General features: G+C 34.6%; 1 protein-coding gene across 2 annotated transcripts; it reads left to right on the top strand.

Annotated features, from left to right (window-relative positions):
- Positions 1-4,162: 4,162 nt before the first annotated feature.
- kat5b (K(lysine) acetyltransferase 5b) lies at positions 4,163-16,017 on the top strand. 2 transcript variants are annotated; one of them, XM_048189675.1, is made up of 15 exons: positions 4,164-4,302; positions 4,388-4,454; positions 5,664-5,732; positions 5,848-5,984; positions 6,130-6,198; positions 8,047-8,220; positions 8,432-8,503; positions 9,035-9,097; positions 9,471-9,719; positions 10,845-10,934; positions 11,316-11,456; positions 12,572-12,665; positions 12,836-12,995; positions 14,142-14,223; positions 14,369-16,017. In XM_048189675.1, the coding sequence occupies exons 1-15, from the start codon at positions 4,261-4,263 to the stop codon at positions 14,501-14,503; spliced, it is 1,644 nt and encodes a 547-aa protein (XP_048045632.1). In that variant the 5' UTR covers positions 4,164-4,260; the 3' UTR covers positions 14,504-16,017. The 2 variants fall into 2 exon arrangements, with proteins under 2 accessions (XP_048045633.1, XP_048045632.1); XM_048189676.1 differs by lacking the exon at positions 9,035-9,097 and having other exon boundaries at positions 4,163-4,302.
- The last annotated feature ends 850 nt before the right edge of the window (positions 16,018-16,867 follow it).

The following is a 16,867-nucleotide window of genomic DNA, read 5'->3' as shown; positions in this document are numbered from 1 at the left end:
CTTCTTGATCCTGTTACACTGAATGACCTCTAAAAAACTGCATATGGGACAAAAGTCCCTTGGTCATTTCGGTCGTTAAGAAAAACAGTAAGACATAGTCCTTTAAAACTTTTTTTTAAAGATGTAATATAAGTCTAAGGTGTCCCCTGAATGTGTCTGTGAAGTTTCAGCTCAAAATATCCCATAGATTTTTTTTAATTAATTTTTTTAACTGCCTATTTTGGGGCATAATTAGAAATGAGCCGATTCAGGGTGTGTGGCCCTTTAAATCTCGTGCTCCAGGCCCCAAGAGCTCGCGCTTGCCTTAAACAACATAAAAAAGTTCAAACAGCTAATATAACCCTCAAAATGGATCTTTACAAAGTGTTCGTCATGCAGCATGTCTAATTGCGTAAGTACAGTGTTTATTTTGATGTTTAAATTGATTCTGAATGAGTTTGAGGCTATGCTCCGTGGCTAACGGCTAATGCTACACTGTTGGAGAGATTTATAAAGAATGAAGTTGTGTTTATGCATTATACAGACTGCAAGTGTTTAAAAATGAAAATAGCGACGGCTCTTGTCTCCGTGAATACAGTAAGAAACGATGGTAACTTTAACCACATTTAACAGTACATTAGCAACATGCTAACGAAACATTTAGAAAGACAATTTACAAATATCACTAAAAATATCATGTTATCATGGATCATGTCAGTTATTATTGCTCCATCTGCCATTTTTTGCTATTGTCCTTGCTTGCTTACCTAGTCTGATGATTCAGCTGTGCACATCCAGACGGTCTGCCCTTGTCTAATGCCTTTCATAATGTTGGGAACATGGGCTGGCATATGCAAATATTGGGGGCGTACACCCCGACTGTTACGTAACAGTCGGTGTTATGTTGAGATTCGCCTGTTCCTCGGAGGTCTTTTAAACAAATGAGATTTATATAAGAAGGAGGAAACAATGGAGTTTGAGACTCACTGTATGTCATTTCCATGTACTGAACTCTTGTTATTTAACTATGCCGAGGTAAATTCAATTTTTGAATCTATATCACAGCCAACACTTATTTGTGCATGCCACGAAAACAAATATATATTTTTAAACTGGTATTTTATATGTTTATTTAAATAGTAAAATCAAAGTGAGGACCATTACAATTTTGCAGTTTGGAGCATTATTTCACCCATATTTTGACATTTTATTTTAAAACATTATTTAAAACATTAAAGTATACACTTTACTTGGACGTAATATGTTTTCTATGTATATAAAATCACTTTTGTAAATGTAATTTGATGCACACACAAAATGGGGAGGGGACGTCTCCTCTTTGACCCAGAGAGAGCAGTTGTCATAGGTATAAAACAGCTTCACAAACAGTCTTTTCAATCACACAGTATCTTTATTTCTGTGTTACAAATATTCAAATTATCACAGAAGTACTGGCATAAAAGTTTCTAGTTCAGATATGAACACTGATGTCTACTCTAGTGATCAAAATAGGGCAAATCACCTTTTGAAGGTAACTTGGTGCTTCATATAATGATTGTATCGATTACATCCTTACACCAGTAGGTGGCGACAAATGACTGTTATAAAATGTATTTGTCAGTGAATCATTCATTCAAGAGATTTTTTCAAACAATAACAAGACTGTAAAGTATGAGTGAGTCATTGAATCATTCATTCAAACCTATTATTCTTTGTTCATTCAAATTAGTTAAACATTTTGAATAGACTGCAGCAATTAACATTTTGTTAGGACCTCTGGTAAATTACTTATTTTGTTTAGATGTCTGTTCAGAATTGTGGGAGAATCGTGAATGCTATTTAAAAACAAAAAATGTGATTTTTAATTTATCCAGAATCGTGCAGCTCTAGGGAATGTAGTACATCCAGATTACATTCATAAACGCATTCATACTATATAGAATGTACTTTCTTAGCAGTCACAAAGTAATTACTTATTCAAAATAAGTACCTACTCAAGAGAGTACAAGATTTCAGATGCAGCCTAAGCCATTCGACAGTCTGTGACATAATCAAAATACGCCCTGAAGACCGTGTGGTACTGCAGCAAAGTGAGTTTATAGCTTTTAAATATTTGTCATATAAGTGGCCAGTCGATAGCCTGCAATATAAGCTGAAGTAGAAGTTTCATCATTCAGGGTAATGTTTTTGTCATTCGCTGTATTGCAAATTCTCTGTTACACCACAGTGTCATCCGTTACAATGAATTACAGTATTTCTGTATAGATAACAATTTTAGCATCTTATTTATATTTCAGATAAATGAGAGATGTTTAACACTGATAAATATGTTGAACTTTATAAATATTAATATTGTAATGCATTTTTGTAATGCATACATTTTGTTAAATTTTTATGATGGAAAATTACATCATAGGGTGTTAGTGTTCTTTTTTGTTTTATTATTGTTAATTGTTATTATTATTATTATTAGGGGCCAAGCACAGAAGGTGAAAAGGCACATATTGTATCCGTTAGTCATCCTCTTTTTCTTCCACTCTTGAGTCTATGGCAGCCCATAGAACCACTTGCGGAATAATTATAAAATTTGGCACACAGATGAGATAGAGGACTGTCTCATCATGATCTACAGCAAATTTGGAGTGTCTAACTTAAACCCTCTAGTGCCACCAACTTCTCAAAGTTGCACCTGTGTTTATGCTAATAACTTTTGAACCATAAGGGCTAGAAACTATTTTTTTTCTGATTCCTCAGCTCAAGCCGAGTCAAACATATGGATCTTCTGGAAACCCTACTTTTTTTAACTTGCCCTATTTAGTCTGATTTTCACCAGAATTGGCTCTGATCATCTTCAGACGTGCTGGCAAGAAGTTGTTCAATATAGTGCATCAACAAATTCAGCAATGATATGACATATTGTGACAAATCTTGGTACCTGTCATCACAATCATGACTTGATGGTACGTGCAGTTTCGACACAGCACCACCTGCTGGTCAAGAGATTTGAAAAATGTACATTTTTGCTACACAACCTTTGTCCATTGTTCATTATAAGGGGGTTTGTTATGTTTGTTTTTCAGGTTGCACGATTAATGACATGCCTTGTAAAATGAAATGCTTATTATTTTTCAACATATGCTTCTGCTGTTATTTACTCAGGAATATTGATAAATAAAACGGTCACATTTTTTATTAGGGTTGAATTCTCACTATTAAAACTATTAACTATGGCTTTGTTTTGCCTCACTAAACTCCTAATTATTGCTTATTAATAGTTAGGTAGGCCTATAGTTGTTAAGTTTATGTATTGGAAGGATTAAGAAATGTAGAGTATGCAGAATAAGGCATTAATACAGTATGTGCTTTACTAATAAACAGCCAATATCCTAGTAATATGCATGATAATAAACAACTAGATAGTAGTAATCAGCCATTCACTGCGGCACCTAGGGAGTGATTGGGGGTTAGGTGCCTTGCTCAAGGGCACCTCATTCGTTTCATGCCAGCATTGAGAATCGAACCCACATTATACTATGCCTTAATATAAAGTGATTTTTTTTTTTTTTTTTTTTTTTTTTTTTTTTTGGTCACAAATATCAATTATTTGAACAAATAACCAACAATTTCTTCAAAACAAACACTTTCTTGAGGTGAATGCAAAGGAATTAATTAACATGCTTTTTAAACAGCACATGAGTATTGGTAACAGGACTGAGAAAACATGCATCCATCTTCTGCTTTGAAAAAACCTTGTAAAAAATTAAATAAAGTTGCCTGAGATTGACCAATACACATTTTGAATAGTTAAATATGTGTAGTATTAGATTCAGTGTTGAAAAATTTAAAATTTAATTTTGAAGAGTTTCAACCATAGGTTTCAACAAGCAAATGTCACCCTTTCAGTGGAATGGCCCGTCTTTTAATGCATACTAACAAGTGAGATTTCAATGATATTACACCACTGGACTACAAACCGTATTTTCTTTCAGAAATCTGGCTACAGCAACGTTACAGTTTGCTATCACGTGATACTTGCTACTTTTCTCCGCGCTGGCTATGATGGACCAATCACAATCGTTTGTGATCACTGCTTAAATAAATAAGTTTGTAAATATTGCAGGATCCATTTCTTTTTACTTTATTGTCATTATAAAAATCATTGTAGCTAATACGTTTAAACGACGATACATTTCAGCATACGGATGTCTCGACTACAAACGGCTTGCGTCAAGCGCGCCCCCTGGAGCAACAATCCGGCGCTCTCTTTTTACCCACAGTTCTATGCGCTGGAGGTGTTCTGTGACTAAGATGGCGGACTCCTCGGTAAGCATCTTCAGTCAGTGTGGTTTTATGTCGTCTGAATGCTGTTTTAAAACATGCTTGCTCTGTTGCCGTTGTGTCCCAATAGGTCGAAATCATTGAAGGCTGTCGTCTTCCCGTGCTGCGAAAAAATCAAGAAAATGAAGACGAGTGGCGTGAGTATCAGCCTCAGGGATCCGTTCAGAATGTAAACAAAGGACTCGCAGTGTATATTAGGCTAAACTCTTCTGCCGGTTTATTTAATAAGGCACTATTTCTCTTGAACGTTAATCACTTGGTATAAAATTGTTATAAAACGCAATGTTTTGATGGTGTCAGGTGATGCTTTACTGTATGTGATATGCAGCTGAATGATGTGTGATTTACATATTCCAAGATTCACATACAAAACACCATTGCTGTACTATAGTACATTTTGTTAGAGAGATGGCAGACTGGCTTTTTTTGTGGTCTGCTGGTGATGTGAACACGTGGCAGTGTTTAATTCCTTATTATTAAAGGATTAGTTCACTTTCAAATAAAATTTTTCCTGATAATTTACTCACCCCATGTCATTCAAGATGTTCATGTCCTTCTTTCTTCAGTCGATAAGAAATTAAGGTTTTTGATGAAAACCTTCCAGGATTATTCTCCTTATAGTGGACTTCAATGGTCTCCACTGTCGAAGGTCAAAATTACAGTTTCAGTGCAGCTTCAAAGGGCTTTAAACGATACCAGACGAGGAATAAGGGTCTTATCTAGAGAAACGATCAGTCATTTTCGAATTTTTTTTAAAAAATGTTTATGCTTTGTATAAACATATTCCCAGTGGTTCCATCAAAACCGCATTTCCGTATTCTTCAAAAAGCTTACGCTGTATGTCCTACACCTTCCCTATTCTACTTACGGAAAAAATAGAACTGGCGCTGCATTCGTTCCGTAAGTAGAATAGTGAAGGCGTAGGACATACAGCGCAAGCTTTTTTGAAGAATACGGAAAGCGGAAGCCCGTGCAAGGTGATCATTTGTGTTTATAAAGCATATGTGTATTTTTTCGGAAATGACCGATCGTTTCTCTAGATAAGACCCTTATTCCTTGTCTGGTATCGTTTAAAGCCCTTTGAAGCTGCACTGAAACTGTAATTTTGACCTTCAACCATTTGGAGACCATTGAAGTCCACTATAAGGAGAATAATCCTGGAATGTTTTCATCAGAAACCTTAATTTCTTTTCAACTGAAGAAAGAAAGACATGAACATCTTGGATGACATGGGGGTGAGTATATTATCAGGAAAATTTTATTTGAAAGTAACTTTTCTATCTTTTAACTAATCCTTTAAGCTTTCACCTGTTTGAATGCTCCTTTATCCTTTTATTCCTTCAAAGCGTTGGCTGAAATTCTCAGTGTCAAAGACATTCCTGGGAGAAAGCTCTACTATGTCCACTACATTGACTGTGAGTATTAACCATTTGCCTGACAATTAGATAGATTAATAATACTTATCTCACTAATACTGTTTGCTAACTGCAAAGAAAATAACATTTATTTACTTTCTAATTTTTTGGAAAGTTAATAAGCGATTGGATGAATGGGTGACTCCAGACCGGCTGGACTTGAAAAAGCTCCAGTTTCCCAAAAAGGAGGCAAAGACCCCTACGAAGAACGGCCTGCCAGGGTCTCGCCCCAGCTCCCCAGAGAGAGATGTGGTAAGAATGTTAGGATTTCTGTGATGAAATGTGACACGCCCCCACATCAGTGGTTGCCCTTTGTTTTGAAACATTGTGTCACAAACAGTTGTTTACGTGCCATGTAATCCTTTTCCATCCTCTCTTCCTTTCTGTTCAAATTCAGAGGAAGAGTCTAGATCTCAACGTTCAGTCTGCTTCAGCTCCATCAAGAGGCAAAACCCTCCCCACACCGGTACAGACAAACCCGCCCATTGTACACTAATAAAACTCAATCTGTCAAGCGAGAGCTTTTAATCAATGGGCTGAGTTTAGTTCGAAAAAGCTCATCACACTTTCCAACAAGTGTGAGGGATGCAATTTTTGCCTCGACTCAATTTACATTTGCTGATTGTCAAGCAGCTTGAACATTTTATGTAATGATAATGTTACCCCTGTTAAAGGATTAGTTCGCAAAGAAATAAAATTTCTGTCATCAGTTACTCAACCTCATGTTGTTTTTTCGAACTTTTTTTCTGTGGAACATAAAAGAAGGTTGTTTTTTTGTTGTTTTTTTTGTGTCCATACAATGAAAGTCAGTGGAGATCATTGTTGTTTTGGATCTTCATTGACTTTCTGTATGGACAAGATTCTTTTGTGTTTTCTTTATAAGATCTTCCACAGAAGAAAGTCTTACAGGTTAGGAACAACATGAGCATAAATGATAACAGAATTTTCATTTTGGGGTGATCTGTCATTTTAATAAGGTAATAGTTTCCATGCCAGACAGTTCTATATGTAAGATATAGTCATAGTATCTGTTTCAATTCATAGTATCTTGTTGTTTTTTCCCCTCCTAAAGCAAATCAGTTCAGTGCTGTTTTCCAAAATGTATGTACAACAACAGTCAAAAGTTTGGAATAATTTTAATATTTTTGAAAGAAGTCTCTTCTGCTCGCTAAACCTGCATTTGTTTGATCAAAAATACAGTAAAAACAGTAATATTGTGAAATATATATTTTTTAAAAATCTTATTTTAATGTGTTTTAGTTTGCATTTTATTCCTGTGGTGCAAAGCTGAATTTTCAGCATCATTACTTCAGTCTTCAGTGTCACATGATCCTTCAGAAATCATTCTAATATACTGATATGGTGCTCAGTTATTAATAATGCTTCTTATTATCAGTGTCAAAAACAGTTTGGTTATAAAGTATTAAGCAGCAAAAAAAAACTTTTTCAACCTTGATAATAATAAGAAATGTTTTTGAGCACCAAAACAGCATATAAGAATATAATGTGAAACTAACAACTGGATGACAAAGCTGCAGAAAATTCAGCTTTGTCATCACAGGAATAAATTACATTTTATAATATATTTAAATAAAAATTAGTTATTTTTAAAATTTTTCAAAAATAGTTTTATATTTGAAATTGTAAAATTATTTAACAATATTACTGATTATACAATATTTGTTGGTGAACATAAGAGGCTTCTTTGAACAATATTAAAAAAAAAGATTTCAAATTTTTCACTGGTAGTGAATATGAAAGCATTTTCCATATTGATCATAATATAGTTTCATCATTCATTACCAACATACTCGTTTACTCCCTGTAATATCTATTTTAGAACATGAGGTAAGTGACTGGAATTCACTCAATTATTATTCATCAGCTTTTAGTGGTGATTATTGTTACTCATACTTGGGTTTAGGGGTTTGTTCAAATCCATAAACTTAAGTAAACTTTAAAATTCACGTATATCACTTTTTTTTTTTATTGAACCTTTTATTATATCTTATTTTACTGTCAGGAGCACAGGAAATAAATATGTAAGGACAAGTACAAATTAATTTAAAAAATGGTGGTAATCAAATAAGTAAATACATTTAGATTTAAATGTAATCAATTGAAAATGTAATTGTTTAATGTAATTGATAAGTATGTTTTTACTGTGCAATTTCTGAAATAATTTCAAGTTAGACCAAACTTTTATTTTGTTGTAATGAAGACATTTGAATTTGTTGTTATGGAGTTATTTTAAGAATTATGTGATTTTTCTTTGCAAAGAAAAAGTTATTTGTCTTTCTGATTGCTCTTTCAGAAGAGAAAAGCAGAATCTGTGTCTTTGGCAACACAAGTTACTGCAGCAACTCCAGTGCCTTCACTTCCTAGTTCTGCAGAAGCAAGTCAGGCCTCGGTCTATCCAGCCATGAGGGACACTTCCTTCAGCATTAAATCCAGAGAAGAACATGAACCACTCGCCTCTCTCACCACGGTAAAAAAAAATTTGAAATGAAACGAATAAAACATGGTCTCTGGTAGTTTAATATGTCGCAATAGTTAAATAGCTGTTATTTAATTATCAGAATACAAAGAACGTTTCTTTTTTTCTTTTTCTTTTTTTACATTATTTGAAAAAATAAAACCTAACTATATAAATTTAATTTGGACTTTTTTCCCCTTTTTGCTTTTTTTTATTCTTGAAGAATGGCACAGCACGTCGACTTATTCCTTCGCAGCCAGGGAGAAAAAGGAAAAATTGCGGAGGGACTGATGAGGTAGGATCTGCAACTTGATTTACAGATGTTTCTTAGCACTACATGATGCACTTTTTTTTTTAATCTATTGAATCTTAAAATTTCTGAATCACATGTATTGATTATCACTCATTTTTAAATACATGCTTACGATCAAATATCACATTTTTCATTGTTATTTGCCTAAAAGTGGCTGCCATAAAGTTATCATATCTTGTAGCATAAATGTGTTTAAAGTGGGTGTGTGTATCTTCAAAAGAAGGTATAAAAGAAAATATAAAGTGATCAAAAAACATTGAATGTAAGGTTTTGGTTCTTTTTCTTTCTACTTAACATTTTAAACACTACATTTCTGGGCTGTTAAAAGACAATTAAAACATGAGGCCGCAAGTCCCATCGTCCCCTAATCATCAAATATTTAAAATGTTTTGTTTTTTTCCCTACTCATAATTATCTGATTTTTTTTTTTTTTTTTTTTTGCTATCACCTGTTTTCCTCCACTCTCAAGTAAAATGTCCCAAAGCTTTGCATCCACTTGTGTTTTTCTGTTAGATGGTAAAGGTGTTCCAGAATAACAACCCTCGCTGCTCCACCGTCTATTTGCCGCCAGGAGAGGTCCGGCTACTTTACTTCCCATTGCCTTGATTGTGTGTCTGTTAAAGTGGAGGCATTTAGGAGAGGCTTTTAGAGAAAAGTATGAAACTCAAACTTTAGAAGTTCAGCTAAAAAGTCATTGGATCTCATAATTGCAAGAGTCAGTTGTTCTTTGGCTATGGAAGATTATAGTATTTCATTTTCTTTTTCAGGTAATTGGGTAATAATAAATGAGTAATTCCTGATATTTACAGGTGTGATAGCAAGTGTGTAACCAATTGCCCTAGCAATATAATAAAGTTCAGAGATGTTTTTTTTTTTTTTTAATGCACAGGACGTTCACTGCTGTTAGATGCCGTCCCACCATCTCTCTAACTCTACTGTCTGCTCTCAGGATTCCCAGGACAGTTCTGATGGTATCCCCTCTGCCCCTCGCATGACTGGTAGTTTGGTGTCGGACCGCAGTCACGATGACATCGTCACGCGAATGAAGAACATAGACTGTATTGAGCTGGGCCGCCACAGGCTAAAGCCGTGGTACTTTTCTCCATACCCACAGGAGCTCACCACCCTCCCCATCCTCTACCTTTGTGAATTTTGTCTTAAGTACCTCAAGAGCCTCAAGTGTCTCCAGAGGCATCTGGTAAGAACCTAAGGACTGATGTTAGACGGCTTTAGAAAAAATGTCAAACCCTCTCACAGCGTCATATGAGAGTCTGGCTCTGTCTCAGTAAAACAAGTACCAAAAATGACGTACACTACTGTTCTAAAGTTCAGTAAAGAATTTTTTTTTTTTAATGAAAATACTTTTTTTCCGCAAGAATGCATTAAATTGATCAAAAGTAATAAAGACATTTATAATATTAGAAAAGATTTCTGTTTCAAATAAATGCTTTTCTTTTGAACTTTCTATTCATCAAATAATCCTGAAAAAAAAGTATAATTTCCAAAAAATATGAAGCAGCACAACTATTTTCAACATTGATAATCAATGTTTCTTGAGCAGCAAATCAGCATATTAGAATGATTTCTGAAGGAACATGTGACACTGAAACCTGGAGTAATTATGCTACGCATCACAGGAATAAATAGTATTTTAAAATGTATTCAAAAAGAAAATATCTATTTTAAATTCTAATAATATTTCACAATATGTTTAACTTTTTTTTTTTTTGATCAAATAAATGCAGCCTTTGAGAGCAGACAAACCTTACAAATACATTTAAAGATCTTTTGAACAGTAGTGTATCTGTTGTGATTTTTTTTTTTTTCTTCATATTTTTGTTTTGAGGGTTTACTGCAAGCAATATTGCACAAGAATGTACAAACAAACAAAAAACCCTGAGGTATATAGCCTACCAAATTTGCTTCTAAGGTGCAGTTGATATAACAGATGTTTTATAGACTGTACTATATTTGAATTGCTCATGTCCTTTATTTGTGCAGGTCAAACTATTCTTACAGTTCAATTTGTCAAGGTCTACTTGCATCTGGTGATGTTCTTACATTATTTAGCTGATTTCATTACAGGTATAAAAATTAAATTCAGTCTAATGAGATTCCAATCAAAGCCCAATATTATTCTAAATATATATTACCATAATCAGTTTAATTTTTTGAAAATTTACCTTTTTATGTTTGCCACTTGCACTTCTTATTTGGGTTAGCAAGCACCTGAGCACAGACACACTTAAAACGTCAAGCTTTAGTGTGCACTTGGCTTGAGCAACATGCCCTCAGATAACTGTCATCCGTATAACTGTTACAGACAAAATGCAACCTTCGACACCCGCCAGGAAATGAGATCTATCGCAAAGGAACTATATCCTTTTTTGAAATAGATGGCAGGAAAAACAAGGTGGGTAACTTCTAGTTTGAAATGATTAAAGTGTGTGTGTATATATGTATGTATACAGTGTATTTGATTTTTTTTTTTTTTTTTTTGTATTTCTATTTTGAATGGGTGGAAAAATCACCCTTTTAACTGAACACATAAATTCCAGGAAATAGGAATATATTCATGAATATGAGACAATTGCTATTTTATATAAAATCTAGGTCATCTGAAATTGCCAAGTCCTACAAACTATAGCATCCAGACCAGCACTTACTTTACCGTAGCACATGGTTAAACTGAACATGTTGATTTAGAGAGTTAGGGTTGTGAGGGACATGTTTGTGGAAATACATTTCATGATGGCATGTTAAATCTGTTGTTTTTTTCTTTTTTATTGCACAGACATATTCCCAAAATTTGTGTTTACTGGCCAAATGCTTCCTGGACCACAAGACCCTGTACTATGACACAGATCCTTTCCTCTTCTATGTTATGACAGAGTATGACTCAAAGGGATTCCACATAGTCGGCTACTTCTCCAAGGTACAGTATACAGTTGTGGTCAGAATTATTGGCACCCTTGGTAAATATGATCAAAGATGACTGTTAAAATAAATCTGCATTGTTTATCCTTTTGATCTTTAATTCATAAAATTAGCAAAAACCTAACCTTTCATTGAAGGAAAAGAATTGAAAGTAGGGGAAAATCACATTATGAAATAAATATTTCACATTGTGAAATACACATTATAATATAAATAAATACAATATGTTTTGATGTTTGGTTCATTGTCCTGAATGGAAGATCCAACCACAGCCCATTATTGGATTTCTAGCAGAAGTTTCATCTGACCATAGAAGCTGGTCCCGTTTTGAAGTTTCAGTCTTGTCTGACAACTGAATATGCTGGAGATTGTTTCCGGATGAGAGCAGAGGATTTTTCTTGAAACCCTCCCAAACAACTTGTAGGTGCTGTTTGATAATTTTTTAGGCTTCCTGAGACTCAAGACTCAACTAATCTCTGCAATTCTCCATCTGTGATCCTTGGAGAGTCTTTGGCCACTCAAACTTTCCTCCTCATCGTGCATTAGGACGATTTAGACACACGTCCTCTTCCAGGCAGATTTGTAACATCTTTAGTTTATTGGAACTTCTTAATTATTCCCCTGATAGTGGAAATGGGGATTTTCAATGCTTTAGCTGTTTTCTTACAGCCACTTTCTATTTTGTGAAGCTCAACAATCTTTTGCTGCACATCAGAACTATATTCTTTGGTTTTACTCCTTGTGATGAATGATTATGTGAATTTGGCCTTTGTGCTTCCTCATGTATATACTTAAACACACTTAAACACACACACACACACTTTCAGTTCTTTTCCTTCAATGAAAGGTTATATTTTTTGCTAATTTTATGAATTAAAGATCAAATGGATGAACAATGCAGATATATTTTTACAGTCATCTTTGATCATATTTACCAAGGGTGCCAATAATTCTGACCACAACTGTAGATTTGCTTGCATCAATGCACTGATATTCTAATTGTTTTACATGGCTAGTCCCATTTGTTTTTTTGTTTTTTTTGTTTTTGTTTTTTGTATGATTGGCTTGCTTACATTGTGTTTCCTTTGTCTTTGCTTTTTCCTCCCATTAAAGGAAAAGGAATCAACAGAAGACTATAATGTGGCCTGCATTTTGACTTTACCACCGTACCAGAGAAGAGGCTATGGCAAACTACTAATTGAGTTTAGTGAGTAATCATATAGTTATGTCTTTTTACTAAGGAACATAGAATGTGATCACATTTTTATATTATTGTATTTTTACTATGCGTTCAAAGTTATCGCTTGCCATCTCAGAATAATGAGTAAGGTAGTACAAGCAAACCTTAAATGTTTGGGCCTTGTTCGCATCTGTCAGGTTATGAGCTCTCAAAAGTGGAAGGAAAAACAGGTACTCCAGAGAAGCCTCTGTCTGATCTGGGTCTGCTCTCCTATCGCTCTTACTGGTCTCAAACAATTCTGGAGATCCTCATGAACCTCAAATCAGAGAATGGAGAACGGCCACAGATCACCATCAAGTTAGTATCTTCTTCTTTAACCTCACTATCAAAAATCACAACCAAAAAGTGTATGTGGGTGAGTTTTACTTAATCTCACTCTTTTCTTTTCCTTTTTTCATAAAGAAATTTACATTAATATTTTTGGCATTATAACATTATTTTATTGGCAATTGGCGTACACCCTAGCTTTCTCTGGCTTCTAGTTGAAACGCACTGCAGTGTGTTTTAATTAAAGAGGTATATAGTCTGTTGAGCTGTGTGACAGTTGTACAGCGTCACTGTATTCTTAGAAGCGAGCAGATTATGATGTGGTGTTTTCAGAATCTCAGACCGGTTCACAGTAAATGTATCACACTCCAACTCTGCAAGTGCTGAGTTTAACATGCATTGGGGAGTGTAATGTGTGGCAGTTTTCATTTGCATGATTTCCAACTTTTTTTGAGGGCAGATGATTATAGCAGAGATTTGTAATGAGAAGTGGGCGTAAACTTATCTCAGACACTTAAAGATCTCCCTGCAGTTTTCTGCCAATATAAAAGCTTGGGGGTTTAAGTCTTGCAAGTGTAAAAATTAAGTCATAAGTATTGTAATTTTACTAATTAAAGTAGTAATAATAATATAGTTATGAAATATTATTTTTCTAATTTTACAGTGCAGTTGTATTACAATAGTAATATATTTCTGTCTTATTATTATTATTATTACTACAGTAATAATATTATTAATAATGTTATTATCATTATTATTAAAATTATTACAATCCCACAACTACTGGGCCTGAGGAATCTGACAGCAGAGTTTCAGATAAGAAAGTACTTTGATCATGGTCAAAAATAAATTAGCTTAGATATTGTTCAAATTATTTGGTCTTAATATTGTGGCAATTTCCCCTGTGGGAAAAAAAAAAAATGGTATTAAATTTGAATATTTTTCAAGATATTGTACCAAAGAAATTCTAGTATTGTGACACCACCCCACCCCCAATTTTCATTACTGTAAGGAGAAAAAAAAATCTTTTGTCAAATACGAACCAGAATTTTCTTCCCGACTCACTTTCTTCTTAATCATATCCATTTTGACGGCTCAGTTTTAATGAAGCGTTTAAAGAAATCAATTTGTAGTTGTTTTGTTTTTAACGTTATGACACATTTTTGATTCTCTCAGTGAAATCAGTGAGATTACCAGTGTCAAGAAAGAGGATGTGATATCAACTCTTCAATACCTCAACCTCATCAATTATTATAAGGTAAGCGATCGCTTGGGATGTTTGCTTCCTCATTCTCAGATTTCCCATCCACCCTAATTTGATGTAGCATGTTAATATAGCATTACAATTGGTGGTCTTCTAATTTTTGCTTAAGTTGAGTTCAGCTTCATTGATCTCCTTGCAGGGTCAGTATATCCTCACCCTATCAGAGGACATAGTGGAAGGCCACGAGCGGGCCATGCAGAAGCGTCACCTCCGTATTGACCCCAAATGTTTGCATTTCACTCCTAAAGACTGGAGCAAGAGGGGCAAGTGGTAAAGACAATGATGACTGCTAGCATCCAGCTAACATGCCACATCCCGCTCAAGGAATTCAAATCAAGAGACTGTATTTGTTCCACAAACAGACTTGACTTGAAAAACAAAAACAGTGTAATGTTGTTAAAGATTCCACTGTCCACATCTGCATGTTATGTGACCTAGTTTTACAAATTTCATATTCTGTGAAATTCATGTTAGTCTGTTAATTGGCTGTATGTGAGAATGGAAGAATGTGTTTTTAATGTACTTTTCTCCCACCATTTCAAAAGATTCCTATATTTATGGTCCATGCCATGTTTTATTACTTTGACCAACAACAGTATTCTGCACACAATTATCAGCGCTCTGGAGACATGACCTTATTCGTTTTCATTGGTGAGCTGTTTACTTCTGGCGATTCAAACCGTTGGTACAAAATGTAGGTGTACCCAGCTATGCGACAAAGTTAAAAGAAACTTTATGTAAATAAGCAGTGGTTTTCAGGAGCAACTACATGGCAGTGAAGTCAGTGCACATGTGATCATCACATGCCAGATACTGTAATGTGTGTCAAGACAGAGAAGTTAATCATATCAGTTGGCTTATGTAGTTGTTTAAATAAAGCTTTAATGTTAAATCAAGGCTACACAGCACATACAGACATACTCGCCTCGCAGGCTACCAGCCTGAATGATCTCTTGGATCCGGATAGCCCTCGACTTGCAATGGCAAAGGGCACATGTTGTTTTTTAGATTATGATTAGATTTTAAATATTATTTTCCTCCGGAAAGTCTTTTAGGAGAAAGAAAACTGATTTGATTTCAACAACATGGAAATCTGTTAAAGCCTTAAATGTTATTGGGCAATCAATAGTGGAAATGCCCACTAGTGACCTACTATAATTGTCAGCCAGTGTCACTTGTAGTAATGGTTATGAATGGCATTCACAGATGTTGTTGACATGGAATTAGTTTTCTTTCCCCTAAAGAAAAACCATTCTGGAGGGAAAGGGTTATTTGGATGGATTCTGTGCATAAATAATATAAAATATAAAAAAGATAAACAATTTGCACCCTTTGCCATTGCCGCTATGACTATGCGGCCAAAACAAGCACAGAGCCATTTCTGATACACCTGGCAATATATATTTTTTTAAATTAAACATATGCAGTAGTTTAACTTCTTTGTTTTGCTGACAAATGAAAGTCGCTGTTTGTTTGCATAAAGTTAAACTTTACTCAGCTTTGCTTAGCTGTGCATGCCTACATCAACGCTGGAAGTCGGCAGCTCTCCATTGAAAATGAATCCAATCATGTCGCTTTATTGCATGTCGCTGGTGGAGTGAACAGGGCTTAAATGGGGCGTTACAGTGTCATTGTGTCTGTACATAATATACTACACTTAAAATAAATGTCTTTTTTATACTGGTATTATATGTGTCTAGGGTCAAATGCACATGGATGTCTTTGAATACCTGCACATTTATTACTTTTTTTTTTTTTTTTTTTTTTTTTTTTTTTTCTGAATGTAAACCAGCAAACACTGCACAAAATTGTTGTCTTTTAGGTAAATTATAATAAAAAATGTAAATCTTGTGTATTGTTAGAAATAGTAGCTCTAAAGTATTTATAAAGTCATTTTCTGTCATTTTAAAATTTGTATAACCCTCTGTTTTTTTGTGACTTGTACTTGCTATTTAAACAAAAAAAGTGGTGGACGGAACACTAAATGGTCTTATGTCATTTGCACTTTTCAGTCAAAAAGAACTGTGATAGGAAATTAATTGGAAATATGAAAAAATGTGAAAATACAGAGCAATTATTCAAATCTACAAATAATCTACAATGAATTCTAAAATATCAAGAGTGCAAAATAGCCACAGCTGCTCTCACACACATTTATTGGCCCTGTTTACACCTGGTATTAAGATGCGTTTTTGTCGATCGGATCAGAAGTAGATGAGGGAGACACATTCCCATCTACACCTGGTGTTTTAATCCGTCTTGTCCACTTTCAACCTCTTCTGTTCTGATTTCTTCGAGGGGAGGGTCTATGGGTGGGTAAACGTATGGGCTTTTTCAGATCTTTCGATCTAATGGACAAAATAAGCTTGTGAAATTTACATACAGTATTTCACAGAAGTAAATATATCTTTTCATGTGACAACACTGAAGAAATGACACTTTGCTACAATGTAAAGTACAGCTTGTATAAGAGTGTAAATTTGCTTTCCCCTCAAAATTACTCAACACACAGCCATTAATGTCTAAACCGCTGGCCAAAAAAGTGAGTACACCCCTAAGTGAAAATGTCCAAATTGGGCCCAAAGTGTCAATATTTTGTGTGGCCACCATTATTTTCCAGCACTGCCTTAACCCTCTT

Source organism: Megalobrama amblycephala, linkage group LG4 (genome assembly GCF_018812025.1).
Source record: "Megalobrama amblycephala isolate DHTTF-2021 linkage group LG4, ASM1881202v1, whole genome shotgun sequence".
Taxonomy (NCBI): Eukaryota; Metazoa; Chordata; class Actinopteri; order Cypriniformes; family Xenocyprididae; genus Megalobrama; species Megalobrama amblycephala.
The sequence above is the reverse complement of the archived record's forward strand: the minus strand, read 5'-3'. Positions and strand labels throughout refer to the sequence as shown.

Coding starts and splice junctions, on each gene's coding strand:
- kat5b (XM_048189675.1), top strand. CDS start 4,261: ATGCGCTGGAGGTGTTCTGTGACTAAGATGGCGGACTCCTCG. Junction 5,985..6,129: donor GCTCCCCAGAGAGAGATGTG/GTAAGAATGTTA, acceptor GTTCAAATTCAG/AGGAAGAGTCTAGATCTCAA. Junction 6,199..8,046: donor GCAAAACCCTCCCCACACCG/GTACAGACAAAC, acceptor TTGCTCTTTCAG/AAGAGAAAAGCAGAATCTGT.